Source organism: Lactuca saligna, chromosome 8 (assembly GCF_052625555.1).
Source record: "Lactuca saligna cultivar CGN05327 chromosome 8, ASM5262555v1, whole genome shotgun sequence".
Lineage (NCBI taxonomy): Eukaryota > Viridiplantae > Streptophyta > Magnoliopsida > Asterales > Asteraceae > Lactuca > Lactuca saligna.
Window position 1 is genome coordinate 183,741,349 of NC_136424.1, and position 17,686 is coordinate 183,759,034.

General features: G+C 35.2%; 1 protein-coding gene across 1 annotated transcript; it reads right to left on the reverse strand.

Moving 5' to 3' along the window:
- Window positions 1-15,580: 15,580 nt before the first annotated feature.
- On the reverse strand, window positions 15,581-17,477 carry LOC145010364 (AT-hook motif nuclear-localized protein 10-like). Its single transcript, XM_078968918.1, has 8 exons — window positions 17,442-17,477; window positions 17,277-17,364; window positions 17,071-17,179; window positions 16,881-16,957; window positions 16,472-16,524; window positions 16,267-16,396; window positions 16,026-16,189; window positions 15,581-15,903 (listed from the first exon to the last, which is right to left on the reverse strand). The coding sequence occupies exons 1-8, from the start codon at window positions 17,475-17,477 to the stop codon at window positions 15,721-15,723; spliced, it is 840 nt and encodes a 279-aa protein (XP_078825044.1). The 3' UTR covers window positions 15,581-15,720.
- Window positions 17,478-17,686: the final 209 nt, after the last annotated feature.

The following is a 17,686-nucleotide window of genomic DNA, read 5'->3' on the forward strand; positions in this document are numbered from 1 at the left end:
ATGTAGGGAGGGTTGAATACTTCTGGTGGTTCCTCCGCTTCGTTCCCAACCATGACTACCTCATCACCTTCCTCTTCTTCCTCTTCTTCCTCTTCTTCCTCTTCTTCCTCTTCTTCTTGGTTGTCTTCCTCTTCTTCTTCTTGTTCGTCTTCTTCCTCGGGCCCTTCCTCGGGATCCTCTTCGGGATCTTCCTCGGGATCCTCTTCGGGATCTTCCTCGGGATCCTCCTCGGGATCTTCCTCGGGTTCCTCTTCGGGATTCTCCTCGGGCTCATCTTCAATCCATCCCGCGTTTCCCTGATTGGGAAAGTAGGGGTCCCTGGGTATGTGAAATCCTGCCATGTCGTCTGCACGAGAAACGGGGTTAAGAAGTATGTATAGGAAAATAATAATTTGGCGCTATAGAAACGTACAAATACTCCTATAGTATTTTTAAATGTTTATATTTGGTTCTTAGCGTGTTCTTTATGGAGTGTTATTAGGTTTTCAGATTTGTCGCTCATTACGACTATTCCTTAATGTGCGTAAGTCACTTCTTGGACGGATATAGTTGATCAGGCTATATCCTTCCCAGAACTGATTACACATGCTAAGGCGTATTAATAATGTTCGACTCCTCCTCTTTCAATTTATGTTCTCCTAAGTTATGACACCATGCTATTATAGAATGCATGCAAGTATACTTTAAAACAAGAAATTATTTGTTTCCAAAAGTACAACTCTTTAATTCACTTTAAGAATCAGAGACTTTTAGTCCCAAATGTGTTTATAGTTTGTATATCTTATGTGGTTGATATACTGAATTCGCTATAAACCGTGCTCTGATACCAATCTGTCACACCCCCAAACCAAGGATGGCGGAAACGTTCGGGGGTGGAGGACTTCATGTATAGCATCATAACCACAATTTCAATAGTAATTCAAGCAAACACAACCAACATATATATAATTGAAAAGTTACATCACTTGTATGAATTACATGTTTCAAAAATCAATTACAATATGTTGTCAAAATATGAAAAGTTTGACGCCTCAACGTCCCATCCTCAAAAGCACTTGGTAACCCGATTAATGTTTTCCTGTGAATACAAGTTGTTTGAAAAGTGTCAACACAAGGGTTGGTGAGTTCATAAGCTTTTATTAATAATCTTATTAGAAGTCTTTCACATGTAAATGTCGCGTTGTTTCAGAAAAATCCGATATTTTCCTTGAAATCCGAAGAATGTAGCCTTACAACCAAAGACTAGAATGTATGAGAAGTCATCGTTTCTTAGTAGAAATGTTGTGAGTTTAAAATGAAATGGAAAGTAAATTTATTCTATCAACCTAAAACCTACTTTGGTTTTTATGCAACCCCGTAAACTTTATGAATTGTTGTCTCCCTAAGTGAGTCGCTATAATCATACTGTGACTATGTGAACCTGCCACAACGTTTCTCAGGCGTCGCGAAAATGAAATGACATTTGTCACCCGTAGACCTGCAGGTCCAACTGTAGCTAGCAGCAAGGTGTGGGGTGTCAATCCCAATATAGATCTATATACAAGTATCACGTTCTCCCTCAAGGAGATTCTGATTATAACTACCAGGAATTATATCCCGCACTCGGACGTACGGGGAGATAGAGAGATAGAGATCAAAAAAAAAAATAGAGAAACTCACAATATAGGATAACAAGTTTACGATAATTGTGTGTGAATATAAATATTTCTTGTATGAATGTACCTTTCTTGTACGAGTGCGTAGAGTGATGTATCATAAACTATACCTATTATAGTTTATCTAAAATGTATGTACTATGTATGAACCCTTTTTGTGGAAATGTAACTAGTGTTGTGAATTTATCAAAACATAGATTAACTTTCGTGAAATGTGTGCGAATAGAAATCTTTCTTGTATGAATGTACCCTTCTTGTACGAGTGCGTAGAGTGATATATCATAAACTATACCTGTTATAGTTTATCTAAAATGTTTGTAATATGTATGAATTCTTTTATGAAAATATATTAGTATTGTGAATTTATCAAACTATACCTCTTATAGTCTAATAATACGTGTTCCAAAATGAATGAATAATATTTAATATTTAATATGAATGTCTTAATTCCAGTTCATAATGATAAACTAACATGGAAACACATTCAAATATTAGAACTTATGATTATACACTTTGCTCAACATAATACAAAGTGTTATGATATTTACATGCTGTTGGCTAACTTTAGCCATTCTGCCCTGTATTTGGAAAAATCATAGAAAAATCATACGAAGTCGAAAACTAGATCCGTAAATTTTGAGAGTTCACAAAATGTGTCTAGTTTGCTCATAAATTTTATCTCAATTTATAATGACCTCTAACTTGGGTGAAAAAGTCCAAAATCACAGACTGGTCCGGATTGTTGTTTGAAATGATAGGCAGTTTTGTAAAAATCACCATAAATTGTAGAAAAATCGTATGGAGATGTGCAAGTAGCCATTTTAAAGCTACAAACTCGAACTATTTGCACCTTGTACAGTTTTGAAAACAAAAATGTTTAAGATGCCCAAGACAGTCCGTGAATGGAGTTGAACTTTTCTGATGAAGGCTGTTAGAAAAATCTAGTTATATTCTTAGTGTTTTAACTTGTATTCCCCCCCCTGAAAACTTGAGAAATCATGAAAATGTAGGGGTATGAACTCACCTTGAGTGATTTCAGTAGATGATTGTTGAAGAATGGAAGTGTTTAATTCAAGAACACTTGGAGATGCCTTGAAGGTTTTCGAGAATCTAACATCATAGTTAGGGAGTTTGTGTAAGCAACCAAAGATTTGAGTAGAATGAAGCGAAATAATAGTAGGGAGGATGAATTTTTACTTACTAAGTGTGGAAGAACACTTGAATCCAGCCTTGGATCTCGAAAATTTGTGTAGAAGAGTTTGAGAGAAAAAGTGATGTTTGTTACTTAGTGGGATAAGAGAATTGAGAGAAAATGAGGAGTGTGGTTGATTGTTCCAGCTCAAAAACGTGGGAGTGAGTGAAATTTGAGTGTAAGGGAACATTGAAGTGACATAGGTAAGGTGGGGAGGTATGGCTGGTCATAGAGTGGGTGTGGGGTGGTTGCTTGTGACTGCGGATCAATGACACTGCTTTGAATGCGAAGTTGGATTTAGCTTTGCTATAAGTTTCAATCGATTTTGAAATTGAGTATTGTTCGCATTTGTATGAGTGTAGTCGATGAATCGATAAAGCAAGAACATATGAGTTTTGATTCGCAATTGGATTGATGATTGAGGGATGATTCGTGAAGAAAAAAAAACGCGAAGTCAAGGACTATGAAACTGTTGTTTGCAAGAATTTAAAAACTCGATTGTGGAGTTGTTGATGCTCATTTTGCGAAAGTAAAACGATCGAGTGTTCGCATCTATGAATCAATTTGAAGTCAATTGGGTTAATATTCGCATATGGGTTCAACATATGAATTTTTGATTTCGCAAGTTTAGAGTTCATGAACTAAACTGTGTTCGCATTTTTTTTTGGAATGAAAATTTTGTGAATCGCATTTGATTTATTTGGTTAAAATGCGAAGGTGATTAATGCGAAGGGATGCGAAAGGTGTAAAAATGAAAATGCGAAGTATTTCACAGTAGAATGCGAATTGGGGAAGAAAACAGAAGATTTCAATTATTGTCCCTGGAGTTTCGCATTTTTGGAATGAAAATTTTGTGAATCGCATTTGATTTATTTGGTTAAAATGCGAAGGTGATTAATGCGAAGGGATGCGAAAGGTGTAAAAATGAAAATGCGAAGTATTTCACAGTAGAATGCGAATTGGGGAAGAAAACAGAAGATTTCAATTATTGTCCCTGGAGTTTCGCATTTTTGGAATGAAAATTTTGTGAATCGCATTTGATTTATTTGGTTAAAATGCGAAGGTGATTAATGCGAAGGGATGCGAAAGGTGTAAAAATGAAAATGCGAAGTATTTCACAGTAGAATGCGAATTGGGGAAGAAAACAGAAGATTTCAATTATTGTCCCTGGAGTTTCGCATTTTTGGAATGAAAATTTTGTGAATCGCATTTGATTTATTTGGTTAAAATGCGAAGGTGATTAATGCGAAGGGATGCGAAAGGTGTAAAAATGAAAATGCGAAGTATTTCACAGTAGAATGCGAATTGGGGAAGAAAACAGAAGATTTCAATTATTGTCCCTGGAGTTTCGCATTTTTGGAATGAAAATTTTGTGAATCGCATTTGATTTATTTGGTTAAAATGCGAAGGTGATTAATGCGAAGGCTTAGGAATTTTTTTTTTTTTTTTTTTTTTTTTTTTTTTTTAACACAAACTTTTCTCCTGTGATGTTTTCTCATTATCATAACAAGTTATACAATACGAACATAACACTTACCCTAATACACAAGGTTTAATAGAGTTGACCGGCTTAACTTGATGACTTGACTTGACTCAAGATTGACGATTGTCACAGCTGGCCTCCCCTTCGTTCCTTTCGACCGGATACTGCCTAGCATATCTGGGTGCTGGCCTCCCCTTTGGTCCTTTCGACCGGATACTGCCTAGCATATCTGGGTGCTGGCCTCCCCTTCGGTCCTTTCGACCGGATACTGGGGACTATTTCACCCCCTACTACTACCACATAACACACATATCACATAGTCTAGCAACCCTAGATGAATATCACAAAGACAATCACCTAATCACACATCTCCTACTGGTAGGCCGGTATTGTGGCCTTAGACCCACCGCTACTGGAAGACAACTCACCTCAAAGTAGCTGCTGAACTAATCGGGAACTGACTGACCGCTGCTGTTGCTCTGGAAATCCTCCGACTGCAATTCCCACAACATACTCAATCACACACTGCTAACTGTCCTTTGGGTAAAATGACCATTTTACCCATGGTCTAGCCCTAAGTCAAAATCAGAATCAACTTTCAGTTGACACGACTCGCCGAGTTGGCTCTCCAACTCGCCGAGTCCCTATCCAGACGATTGTCCTAAGTCCCTGATTCTACTCGTCGGGTTAGGCTATGACTCGACGAGTTCTTCTTCTAAACTGACATTGAAGTTCTTCATCCTACTCGCCGAGTTGTATGAACAACTCGTCGAGTTCATCTTCATCTGACGAACACTCATGCTTAGACTCGCCGAATTGTATGAACAACTCGCTGAGTCTGTTCTTGATCTATGAAGATTGCCTTGGACTCGCCCGAGCCAGGCCATGACTCGCCGAGTCCTACCATGGGTGAGTTCAGCTTCCAACTCACCGAGTCACTCCCTGTGACTCACAGCTCAAACTCGATACAGCATAAAGGGACCAATTCGGTGACTCGCGAGCAGACTCACCAAGTCACATGAACGACTCGCCGAGTCGTCGCCATGCATCCATTAAATACACCGATTTGTTCGATTTCAGTCCATTCCATTCATAGATCTGGGCTTCTAAGACACGAATCACACGTAAAGTTTCCAACTTTACGTGTAGATATTCACCAATATGGATTTTAGGGTTCAAAATGCCTCAAAAGGGTAGATCTAGGATGAACAAGCCACATGGGTCCATAAAGCTAACAGATCTGTGCTCCTGGAGCTCAATCTTGCCTAGATCTAAAGGCCAATCCACTTATTACGAAACATTATGCACAAACAAGCTTGGGGAATTACTCAAGAGTGTCTTAAATGAAATCTTAAGCATAGAAACAGGGGGAAAATGAGATATACCTCAATGAAACAGTTGAAAAACACAATGATGCTTGCATGGCTCTCCTTCCTCTTGATCTTCTCCCCCTTCTAGCCTCAAAACCTTCAAGAATACACACAAGAGCCTCAAACTCTCAAGGAACAAGCTTAGGACAAGGGTTGGGAGCTCTGGGGGTGAATGGGTACTGGAAAGGGGCGGATATGTGGTTTAAATAGGGTGCAAACCCCTGAAACTTAGGGTTTCATCCAACAGCGGTGACTCGCCGAGTCCAGGATATGGACTCGCCGAGTCGCCAACTTAAACGTGTCCTGGGTCTTGTCCCTACTCGGCGAGTCGGACCTATGACTCGCCGAGTCCAAGTCTAAAATGGGAAATACTCAAATAAGATTTACATACCAGGAACCAGGTGCTACAATATAGCTGAGGAATCTTGGGGGCAAGGCAAGAGTTTAAGGGATAAACCCTAGATTCCCTTGTATGGTGACTAAGTAGCCCAATCTCTTTATCCATGGGCTTTGGAAGAAAATTATAGGCCTTCCCTAGAAGTTTTTGTCCACTTGATCTTATGAGGTTCCAGATCATTCCTTCCTTAACTTTCAATAAATAACTACATAGTCCCTATACTATTAATTAATCCAATTAATTTCTGATTAATTGTTAATTAAATAATATGATTTCTAATTAATATATTATTTTCATAACACATTAATAAACCATTTAATTAATATATATTCACATAATAAATTAATCTTTCTCTCTCTCTCTCTCTCACTCTCCCTTTCTCTAAAAATCATCATGTCCAATTACTAGGTTTGAGGGAAACCCAAAAGGATTGTGCTACTATCAATTCAAGTTTATACCAATTATTGTTATGGTCTTAAACACCTAATCCAACTTAGATTTGCCTCAAATCTTAATGCTCTTGCAACTTCAAGTAGGTGTCTATGTTTTCTCTCCACGGCACCATTTTGTTGAGGCGTGTGGATACATGAGGTTTCATGGATGATTCCATTGTCTTCATAAAATTTCACCATTTGATTCTGTTGGATTAATGTCTAAGTCCATAACTATTTTGGTATGTACTTGACCCGATTGTGCATGGTCCTTTTGGGTTGCCTTTACCAAAGTAACTTGATAGGATGATTTATGGAGAAAGAGGATTAATTATGATTTATTAATATATTATATGAATGATATATTAAAAGAGAAATCATATTGTTTAATTAATAATAGTCAAGAATTAATATGAATTAGTTTTGTGGCTAAAAGACATTAATTAAATAAAGGGGACTAGAATTGCCAATTGTGTGATACTTGAATATTGGGCTAATGGACTCCATATAAGAGTGGTGGAAGAATTTTATGGGGAAACCCATTAGAAATCGTCTAAGGCCTCTAAGAAGGGAGCCAATGGGCTGCTTAGGGCCTAAGCAGTCAAATTAGGGTTTCCTTGTTTATAACCCTAATATCCTCACTATTTAAGGATCCCTAGAGCACCAGAAACGTGGCCAAGAGTTTCCTTAGGGTTTCTAGACGCTTTTGAGTGCCTCTCCTCTTCTCCTAAGTCATCCTCTTGCTCTTGGTGTTTGTGAGCCATTAGAGGTACTACACTTGTGGTACTTGCTTTCAAAGCTAAGGAGATTCAGGGAACTAGTTGTTATTACTATATAACAAAAAAAGGTATATATTCTATTCTTCTATGTGGATTTAAAAAATAGTACTAGCATGCCAGGTTTCTTTTTGTGTTCATAAAGTTGTATAACTAATAGTGATAACATAGATCCAACTCTAGGGTTGCATGCACACATATGATTGTTTGTATAAAACCCATCAGTGGTATCAGAGCCATTGGTTTTTGTTTTCAATTACCATTATACAAATGCATGAACTTGACATATTAGGGTTTATGGCCAATAAACCCTAGGAGACATGAATTTTCAAAATTTGGGTTCTTGAACCCTAATTTTCGAAATTTGACTAGGGTTTCCCAAACTCTTTCCTTAGCCTCCAAGATTTCGAATTCTAGGGTTTTCCAACCCTTGGATTTCGAAATTTTTTCCTTCCCCAAGATTAGATCCTAAATTTTAGGGATTTGGATAATTCCATATCTTGTAACTATCCTTTAAATGTTTAAATTTGGTAATTAAAGATTTTGAATTATCCTATTCCATAATTTTGAATTCTAGGGGATTTAAGGGATTAGGTTAAATTAATTGTTTAATTTAAAAGATATCCTTACCAAAATAGAATATAATTGTCAAATTAATTAGATAATCATTGCCTTATGTGATAAACTTGATTTATTTGAATTATTTGATAGATTATCTTGCAGGTAATTGAATTAGGTCATATTTAGATAATTACTAATTAATTGGTTAATTATTATTATTTGTAATTTGATCTAGAATGTTCTTTCTTATGTTTTGAAAATGTTTCAAAACTTGCCCTCAAGTCTTGGAATTTAAATTTTGATTAAAAGTTTAATTTTTTAAAGTCTAAATTCTAAAACCCTAATTTTGAAAGGTTCAAATTTACACCCTTGTGGTTTATTGATTTAATTACAAGTTTAATTAAAAGAAAGAGTTAATAAGCCATAAATTAAAAGGTTTAAGACTAATTAAATTAAAGGTATAATTAATAGTTTAAACCACTTAGTATTTTAAAAATGTAAAATGCACCTTATACTATATATAACATTAAAAATCTAATATCATATATGTATAACTTAAACTGCTAGTCTTACCATTAGTAGGCCTCATTCACGAAGCCGATCTATAAGGGGGGTATAAGGTTATGGCCTATAAAAGGGTCATTTAATGGGTGTGCACTCTCACCCACCGCTTCCTTGATTGGTGGTGGGTCGTTAGCCGAATGGGTAGGATAGGGCAAACTCTCTCCCCATTAAAAGTATAATGAATAATAAAGTAACTAAATGTTTACAAAATTCCCAATCTTATTTACTTTAGGAAAAAGTGAATTGATGGAATTCCATGAAATTACACTTTGTACCCTTGCTAAGACGTTAGTGGAGCGTGTGTGGTTAACCGACACATTGAATAGGCGACTGTAACATTGGCGGCACCATGTACATTTGCATGGTTATTCACACCCTGTTTTGTGTTCCTCGGCATCCCAGTCACAAATTGAGGGACATATCGAGATTTAAACATGCCATTGAAAAGTTCAATGAATCTTAAAAGATCTAGGTGTTTTCAATACATTTAAAACTTAAATTTCCTTTTCGTTTTTCATGGTGGAAATTGGTAAATCATCATTTACCTGCCTTCAAATATTCTGAAACTAGATTAGGGCATCCCTCTTCTAGGTTGTAGAGTATTGTGTTCGATCCTAGCCTCGATGTTTCATTTGGGTGTTACATCAAGGATTCTAATCAACTTAACTTGAATTTTCTCCCGTTTTGTAGAAGTCTAGTTATGATAATCATGGTCTTCCCAAACTCCATGAAACAAACTTTCCAAATGAAGATGATGTTCCATGATATGATCGAGGAACAAGAAATCATGCTTCACTTCCTCCACCTCCTCCAATTATTCTCCCTAACCTACAAGTTCGAAGGCTTGAAAAGTTTAAAATCACTCAAGCCCTTTTGGCAAGTAAACATGAATATGGGAAACCTGTGTGTGCACACGTCTTAGAGATGAAGTCACACATTGATAGGTTAAGGATGTTGGGCATCGAGATTTCAGGTGAGTTAGCTGTTGACTGGGTTCTTCAGTCACTTCCAGAATCATATAGTAAGTTCGTTAGAGAGTACTATATGATGAATCATGACGTGACCCTCATTGATCTCACCTAGTTGCTTATATCTGTTGAATCAACAATGATTTGGCGTACTGGTCAAGAAAATTTATCTGGTGAATCAAACTCCCAAACTTCAATGGACATTGAAAATGGTGACGTTGGAAATCCAGAAAAGGTAAACTCTAAGATAGTTCCTTGTGCCATTCCAAAAGAGTCCATTTGCTTTTATTACCAAAAGATGGGGCATTGGAGATGAAGCTACCCTATTTACCTGAGAGATCTAAGAGATGGGAGAGTCAAGACATATGGCTATACTTCAGGTAAAATCCATTAACTAACTCTTTTAAGTTCCTACGCTAGATTCTTAATACATGATGTGATAAGATTACATTTGATGTTTTGTAGGATCGAAGAAAAGAGAGGAAGCTTAAGGGAAGAAGTGAGTTGAATCTAATCGTGAAGAAATGGATTTCGATCGCATTGCTTGAAGATTAGATTCATGAGCTACTACTTGGAGTTAAAATAGATTGCTAAGAAATATGTAATAACATAGTTTTTCAATTGAATTGCATTGTAAGGACAAATTTTTCCGCAATAAAATAAATTTTGATTTTATCTAATTTATTTATCCTTGCAATGCCGTGTATGAAAAATTATAGTTTGAAGGTTTCTATTATTAGCAATAATGAATTTGATTCTTAATTATGTTATTTGTGGAATTCTCAAGAATTTACCAAATAGGGAGAGTTTCTCATCACACAAACTTGGAATCATACAACTTGGTTGCGTGATGAATGAAAACTTTTATATTTGGAAATTAGACTAATTCTTTGACAAAGTGTCAAGTGAAGGACTAGGAGATCGAGTACACTAGGTTGTGCGTTGATGAAATCCACTACAAAGAGAGATAAGATATTCATCATGATTTACTAAAAGTTTAGTAAATATGATTATACTTATAAGATTAAGAGTAATTCTGAGTTGATTGAAAGAGTTTCAATGAATAGCAGAACAAATAAAGAAGAATCAAGTAGGCAGAAAGATAAAAGTTTCTCTATTCTAAGAAGAAGGGAGTGTACCTTTGATTAAGAATCATATCTCAATTGATCCTTTAAGTCACTCTTAGTGCATTTGTATGTCTAAGAAGAGGAACCGGGAATTGTGTAAATGGTTAAATCAAGAAGTCAATCATACTTCATTCCAATATCAAGTCTTAGAGTTATACTCCAGGATTGTGAATTGAGTGATAAATCTTAAGAAGGTTTAGAACACTCAAAAAATGTGGAATTTGGAAAAGTTTTCTTATTCTTGCACATTTGAAATTGGTAAGTTGTGTTGTCTTGGATAAGACAAAGACCAACTAGGACCAATTATGTGAAACGTTTTGTCTTGATAAGAACTACACTAACTCTTGAATATTTGTTTTGTCTAGAAAAGTTTTCTAACAAGAGAATCATATATGCCAAGAGGTCAGTGGGAGTTTTAATGATCTTGAAAAGTTTTCAAGAACTAATCAATATTAAAGCTAATCAGCAATCACTAGCACAAGACTTGAGGTTCGTAACCTATCGTGTTGACATATACTTTTTTTCTGTGCCATTCCAGTTTAGTCAACTATGCATGTGAGTTCTATGAATTCTCAATAGATTGCATAGGGGCAAGGAGCCTTGATCAATGGAAAGTACATTGAATTGTAGGGGTTAGCTGCTCAATAACTTGGAAGCAATGGTGGAACCCGTAATGGCAAGAAATTAAGAAGAACAAGTTTTATCCATTAGAGTTTGGATTTGTCACTAACATTATCTTGTGATTATCGTTATGACAAATTCACCTGGATAAGAGCACATACACAATAAAATCTAAGTGTAATAAGGTTTCTCTCCTTCATGAAAATGATTGTGAGGAAACGCTTTCACTAAGAGAGATCTTGATGATAGCATTATGTAATTTGGGTTTCTCAAATTCAACTATGATTACGACATCCCTCTTCATAGTTCAAATTGTGGGAAATGGCAAATGGGTCTGAACATTTTAGACTTATTGCTATAAGTTCTAGAATCGTTTAGACACACACATGAGTTATCTAAGAAAAGGTGTATGCGGTTGAGAAGCTTAGATAAAGTCTTATCGAAGTGTCTTAGTATTAGAAATTTGAACATAAGAAACTCAATAAGCACTGTTTTCTAGATGTTCAATAGTTTTCTGAATACATGTCAAAGCTAGTGGGAGCATAAGTGTTACGCTGGTATAAATATCATCATCATGTTAGTGGGAGCATGATAATTATGGTAAGTTGCAAGTTAGCAATATTAATTATATAAAACAAGTGTTTTAATTTGCAAAGTTGCAAGGGTTGAAAAGTTGTTTTGGTATAATTAAGGTAGAGAATATTGTACTTTATTTCGAAATCTAAGAGCTTAGATCGAGAAATTTTAATCAAATTTAGTCAAAGATATGAATTGCATTCTTAAAATTTGATTATGATTACGACATCCCTTTTCTTAATTCGATTTTTGAGAACATGGGAAATAGAAATATTATGGCAAAAGACTGATAAGGTATCACGTCTTTATGTAAGACATTATGCTTCGTGTTCTATACGCTTCGAGTATAGGATCGGTCGCTTATGCTGTAATAATTGACCGTTCTAAAATTTCCCAAATCCCTAGAGCATTAAGAGGAAAAAAGGACTAGAATCGGACATGACTAAGTTTATTAAACAACTATCAAAGGACAATCTAAGGTTTGCCAAGGATTGGTTGCTTGTGAATAGTTGGAAGTATAGTAGTGGATGGACCATACGGACATTATTATTACAAGATTTGATAATGAGTTGTCATATGGCAAATGTAGAAATGTTTTCATATTGGGAGTTGGACGTTACGAATCTATATGTCTAGATTAGAAACTTTTATGCAGAAAAATATTCAAAGGAATGTACCTTAAATATGAGACTTCGTATCTATGGAATTGTCTTGCAACAATCTCCAATAAAGGACTTTGTAATTGAATTGGAAATAGTCTTTGTGACTTTAGTGTAGTGACATTACGAAAGGATTGTTGCATAAAACGTTATAATATAACATATTCTATAAGGGGCTAGAATTTGATATTCTTACACTTGTGATAAGGATTGGGAGTTGTGAAATGAGTATGATTGGAAATGTGTTCATTTGATCTATTTCACAAAGTAAGGACCATAGGTAAACATTGTGTGCATGCTAAGAGCATGGGACAATTGTAGTAGTAATTCAAGTAATAAGTTAATTAACCGAAACAACAAATAATGAGTAATCGATATGGTAATAAATAAAAGGTGTTTTATTTATACTCAAAGGTTTGGGACCATATAGGATTAGTATTATTCTTGTGTTTCACTTTGCATGTTTCGACTTCTTGAATAATTAATTATTTCAGAATAATCAAATTATTTGAATGGTCCACAGTCGTTCATATGTTGGAAGTAGGTATGAATGAAGATTGTCACGAATTGGTTTGTAGATTGTCTAAAGTGTATTAGACATAGCAAAGGTTTGTTGCAACGTTAATGAGTGCTTATGAATATGATTTTGAGCATTGGATTAAACTCACGCTCGCATGATTTTATCACGAGTGATTATGAGTCGATAATATTGTATATTCTTGAAACCGAGACGTGTTAGTTGTTATTTGCTGGTCGGTTGCACATTGATGATAAGTAAACACACCAGTAACTTGGTGTTATAAAACTTATTATTGTGTGTGATTCGATGAGTGAATGCAAGCGAGCATATGAGTCGAAGTTTATCAATTCCTTTTACCCAAAATGGGATAAAAGCGATATATGTGGTCCCCTCGATGATTTAGTGATGACACCTAAGCGCTTGGCCAAGTTGAAACTAAGTTGATGTGTTCAATTGTAGTCTGTTGTCAGTCGTCATAAATCGGAAGTCGGGAAACAGTAAAGAGAGAATGATTAAAATGATGGGTTTTAGCTATAAGAACATCCTATATGCTCATGCAAACCCTAATGCTTGGATCTAGGTTTCTCTATTGTACATGCAATTCATCCAAGACTTTAAACACTAGATCTAGCATACTACAATTGATATCATATATGTAAATATGGTTTAGATCTTACCTTGATTGTTATGTAGCAATTGTTGGAATAGTGTCTAAGGGTGCAACTATATTAGGCAAGTATTTGACCCGATTGTGTATGGTCCTTTTGGGTTGCCTTCACCATAGCAACTTGGTAGGATGATTTAGTATGAGAGAATAGATATTATTGATATATTATGGGAATAATATAAGGAATAATAATATAGTTATTTGATTAATATAAATCATAGATTAATTAGTATTAATTTGGTGACTTAAGGAGATTAATTAAATAAGAGGGTATAAACTGTCAATTGTTTGATAGTTAAACTTTAGACTGTAAATCCTTATTGGATAGGGGTTGGATGATTTCTAGGCTAGGATAAGCCTCAAAATCGTCCAAGGCATTATCTTGGGAAGGATTTGGATTTCTTTGAGTAATAGTTATCCAACTAGGGCTTAAGCTGTAACCCTTAAGGAGTCTACAAGTATAAATAGACCCTATGGCAAAGGGACACTACTAGAAAAAAGGCCTTTTACGACGCTCATTGCGCGTCGTAAAACGCTCAGACGACGCGCAAATGCGTGTCAAGGAAGGCCCTGTCATAAAGAGAGACGACGTGCATTTACAACGCGCATTTATGACGCGCAATTACGACGCGTGTTTACGACGCGCAATGCGTATCAAGGAAGGCCCTGTGATAAAGGAAGACGACACGTATTCGCGTGTCGTAACCTTACGATGCGCGTGTTTATGACACGCAATGCGTATCAAGAAAGCCCATGTCAAGAAAGGCCATGTCATAAATAAAGATGACACACATTTTTGCGTATCATAATTTTAAATGTTAAAAAAAATTATTTATGGATTTACTAATTTTCAAATTAAATTTGCATTTAATGTCCAATAATAGAAAATAATATATCATATACAAAAAATATAATCCATTACATAAAATTTAATGTCATACAAATAATTGTTCCATAGAAAAATAAAACAAATCAATAAAAGTTGTAACAAAAATATACAAACTAATAGCTCTAATAACCTAATGTGTGGCTCACTATAAACAAGATTTGTGTTGATTTTTTTAAATGTGTGCCTCACTTGTCTCCACTCTTCCTTAATAACACCACTTAAGGACTCTAAATCTATGAACTTGCTCACAGTATCTATATTGCCTGCACAAAAAACATAAGTACAAAATAAGTGTGAAGATGGGTTAAATAACTACAAAATAACATGAAAAGGATGAAAAGTTTTTAGGAAATCATATAGACTTACCGAGCTGAAGGATCATCCATGTGCTGTTCTTTCTGCAAATTACACCACATATTTCCGAATTAAATAAGACAGTAAGGTGATTGACTATGCTACAAAAAATGCAAAATTTACTCCTTTTTATCTTTATCACAAACTATTATGTGAATCTGATATGGTTGTATTTTTTTTATTCCATATGCACAAATAAGAAACCAACAAGTTAAATAAACCTCATCTTTTCAGAAAGTTTTATGTGAAACTGGCATGAGGCTTTTACCTTTTACCATGAAAAGATCACCGAATTAAGGATTTGCAAAAGAAGTCACAATAGAAAAAAGGTCCAATCCAGACCTAACAGCAAGAAAACAAGACAAAAAAATTTTCATCATGACGCAAACTGATCCAGGATGTCAAGATATAGACAAGAAAAAAAAAGCAATTATGCAACTAAAAGTCTTATAGATGTAATAAAACTTCTTCTTATCACACATTATCATGTGGACTTTTACCATAAAAGAAGATCACAGAAAAGCCACGAAAGAGAGACAAAGGTCCATTCTACGTACAAGATTTCTTGGACCTATTAGCAAGAGAAGAAGACAAAATATTGACATCATGATGGAACTATTTCTTCCATTTCCACATTAATTCCAAAGACATTATTACTCTTGGATAATTAAATACGAACACCACATGTCATATATATAAAAATTTCTAAAAATACGCACACAATATTATTAACATTTTCAATAAAACCAACAACTCATAATTAACCCATCATCACATTTGTTGGCATACAACTAACCTTACACACTAATTTAGAAACTTAACCAAAAAAAAGACAAGGTTCCTTCTCCTTCCTAATAGAGAGTTATGTTATGTTGCTTACAACACAAACAAATGGGATTTAGACATTTAGTTACCTCCAAGGCATATTAGCCATACCTTGTGGATTACTGTTGTTACTGTGGACTAGCGGGCTCCCGATCCCTCCACCTGAAGATCCGCTTGTGGTCCCCACATTGACGGGAGTAGTGTTGACTATTTTCGCCTCTGTTTTTCTTTGTTTCTGACTTGCAGGAACAAAGCTACCAACAATCATCTGTGAAAGTTACCAAGATAAAAACAAAGTTTCTTAGGGTTTGGAATCAGGAGACATGAATCAGGAATCAGGAATGGAATGGTTGATTCCATTCCATATTTATGGAAAGAAAGAAAAAAAACCTGAACGGGTGATGCAGCAGTGAGAAGGCCAGCCACATTACCACCTAAAACACGACCATCTGGCCCTAAAAGTGACACACTTAAACCACCAGTCCTGCTTCTTTGCCCATCACTCTCACAAACCATAAATGAACCACAAAGAGATAAGATCTCAAATCGTCCTTGTATTTTTCATAAATAAATTAAATATTTTTTATACATCAAAAATAAATAAATAATGAATTTTCAAGAAAAAAAACCTCGTATGTGACAGTTCCACCAGATGTTGCAGACTGCTGAAGTGTAACATTAGATATGGCACCATTAACTGATAGAATGCACACAACTCGAGTGCTGTTTTGAGAAAACCACATCAATTTTCCCAACACATCCTGCATTTAGATAAGAAATTATGAATTTTGGTAAAGTAAAAATTTTCAGAAACATAAAAAGAATAATGATTGCACCTCTCCAGCTTTAACATCAAGGATATGCGGCATGAACCCCACTCCTGGTGAACCTGAAAATGGTTTATGTTTGAATGAAATGTGGAAAAAGTTGTAAGAAATTTCATGTTTTGTATGTTTTTATGGATTATGATATAACGAATTGAGTAAAGATAAACTGGGGAATGGAAATCCCAAGATAGAATGCTAATCTTATTATATAGGTTTAAAATTGTAAATTCTCACCAGTATAAGCAACTGAGGCTGCTTTCTTTACGCATATGCAAGAAGATCAGATAGTGGCTCAAAGAATAAGTTGTCAGTCGTGGTGTAAGGGCCTAAAGCAATAATCTGCTCAAAGATGGCATGGATAGAATCAGAGAGAATCTAGATAGTAAACTTAAAGGTGTACTTTAGTAAAATGAAGAACAAGCTTTACACACCAATGATAAATCCGATGTTATATCAAATAAATCAGTAGGCCTGTTATCTTCATCCGGATGAAATCTGTTTGGTAACTTATTATAAAAGATCAAAAATTTAGACATAATAGATTTATTAATAACTTATTATGTTTTCTAACATTTGATATGCATGAAACATCTTTTGTTTATAATTACATATTACCATTTGGAGAATAGATACTGAGATACATAGGAACATATGAAATATGTTTGGTATGACTTGTCACTCTGTCAGTTGCATCAGCAAACTCCTTCCTCAAAGCAACTACAAAAGTATATAATATATAAGAAGATTATGCAGAGAGATTGAGAATTACAAAAGGATCATAAGCTTTTTAGTCATAATACCAAAATCAGTGAACCACTTTCATAGAATGTGAGCAAACTCTGCATATTCTTTTCCTTCTTTAATCTTATAAAGAAGTAGAACAAGAGGACGAGTGACAATTCCTACAAAATAGATGTTAATTAATCAAATTTTATATTCAAAATTTTGAATCAGAAAATTTTGAAGATACAATAATTACCAGAACCACAAGGCAAAAAATCCAACACACACTCATGATGAATCCTGTTAGAACTACTGGTCGTTGCTATGTTTTAGGGGGCTTTTTTTCGACTATGTAATGGACTAGTGATAGTCACGAGGTCCTAAAGAGTAGGATTAACCAGAGAGGGAGATGAATGTTAGGAAAGAGAAATGAAATTGGATGATTTAGAGGGATAAAACCTGGAAATTTTAACTAGGGTTTTAGCAAACGCGAGGGTTCGT

Coding starts and splice junctions, on each gene's coding strand:
- LOC145010364 (XM_078968918.1), bottom strand. CDS start 17,477: ATGAGTGTGTGTTGGATTTTTTGCCTTGTGGTTCTG. Junction 16,958..17,070: donor TATTCTCCAAATGGTAATAT/GTAATTATAAAC, acceptor GTTACCAAACAG/ATTTCATCCGGATGAAGATA. Junction 16,397..16,471: donor TTGATGTTAAAGCTGGAGAG/GTGCAATCATTA, acceptor ATCTAAATGCAG/GATGTGTTGGGAAAATTGAT.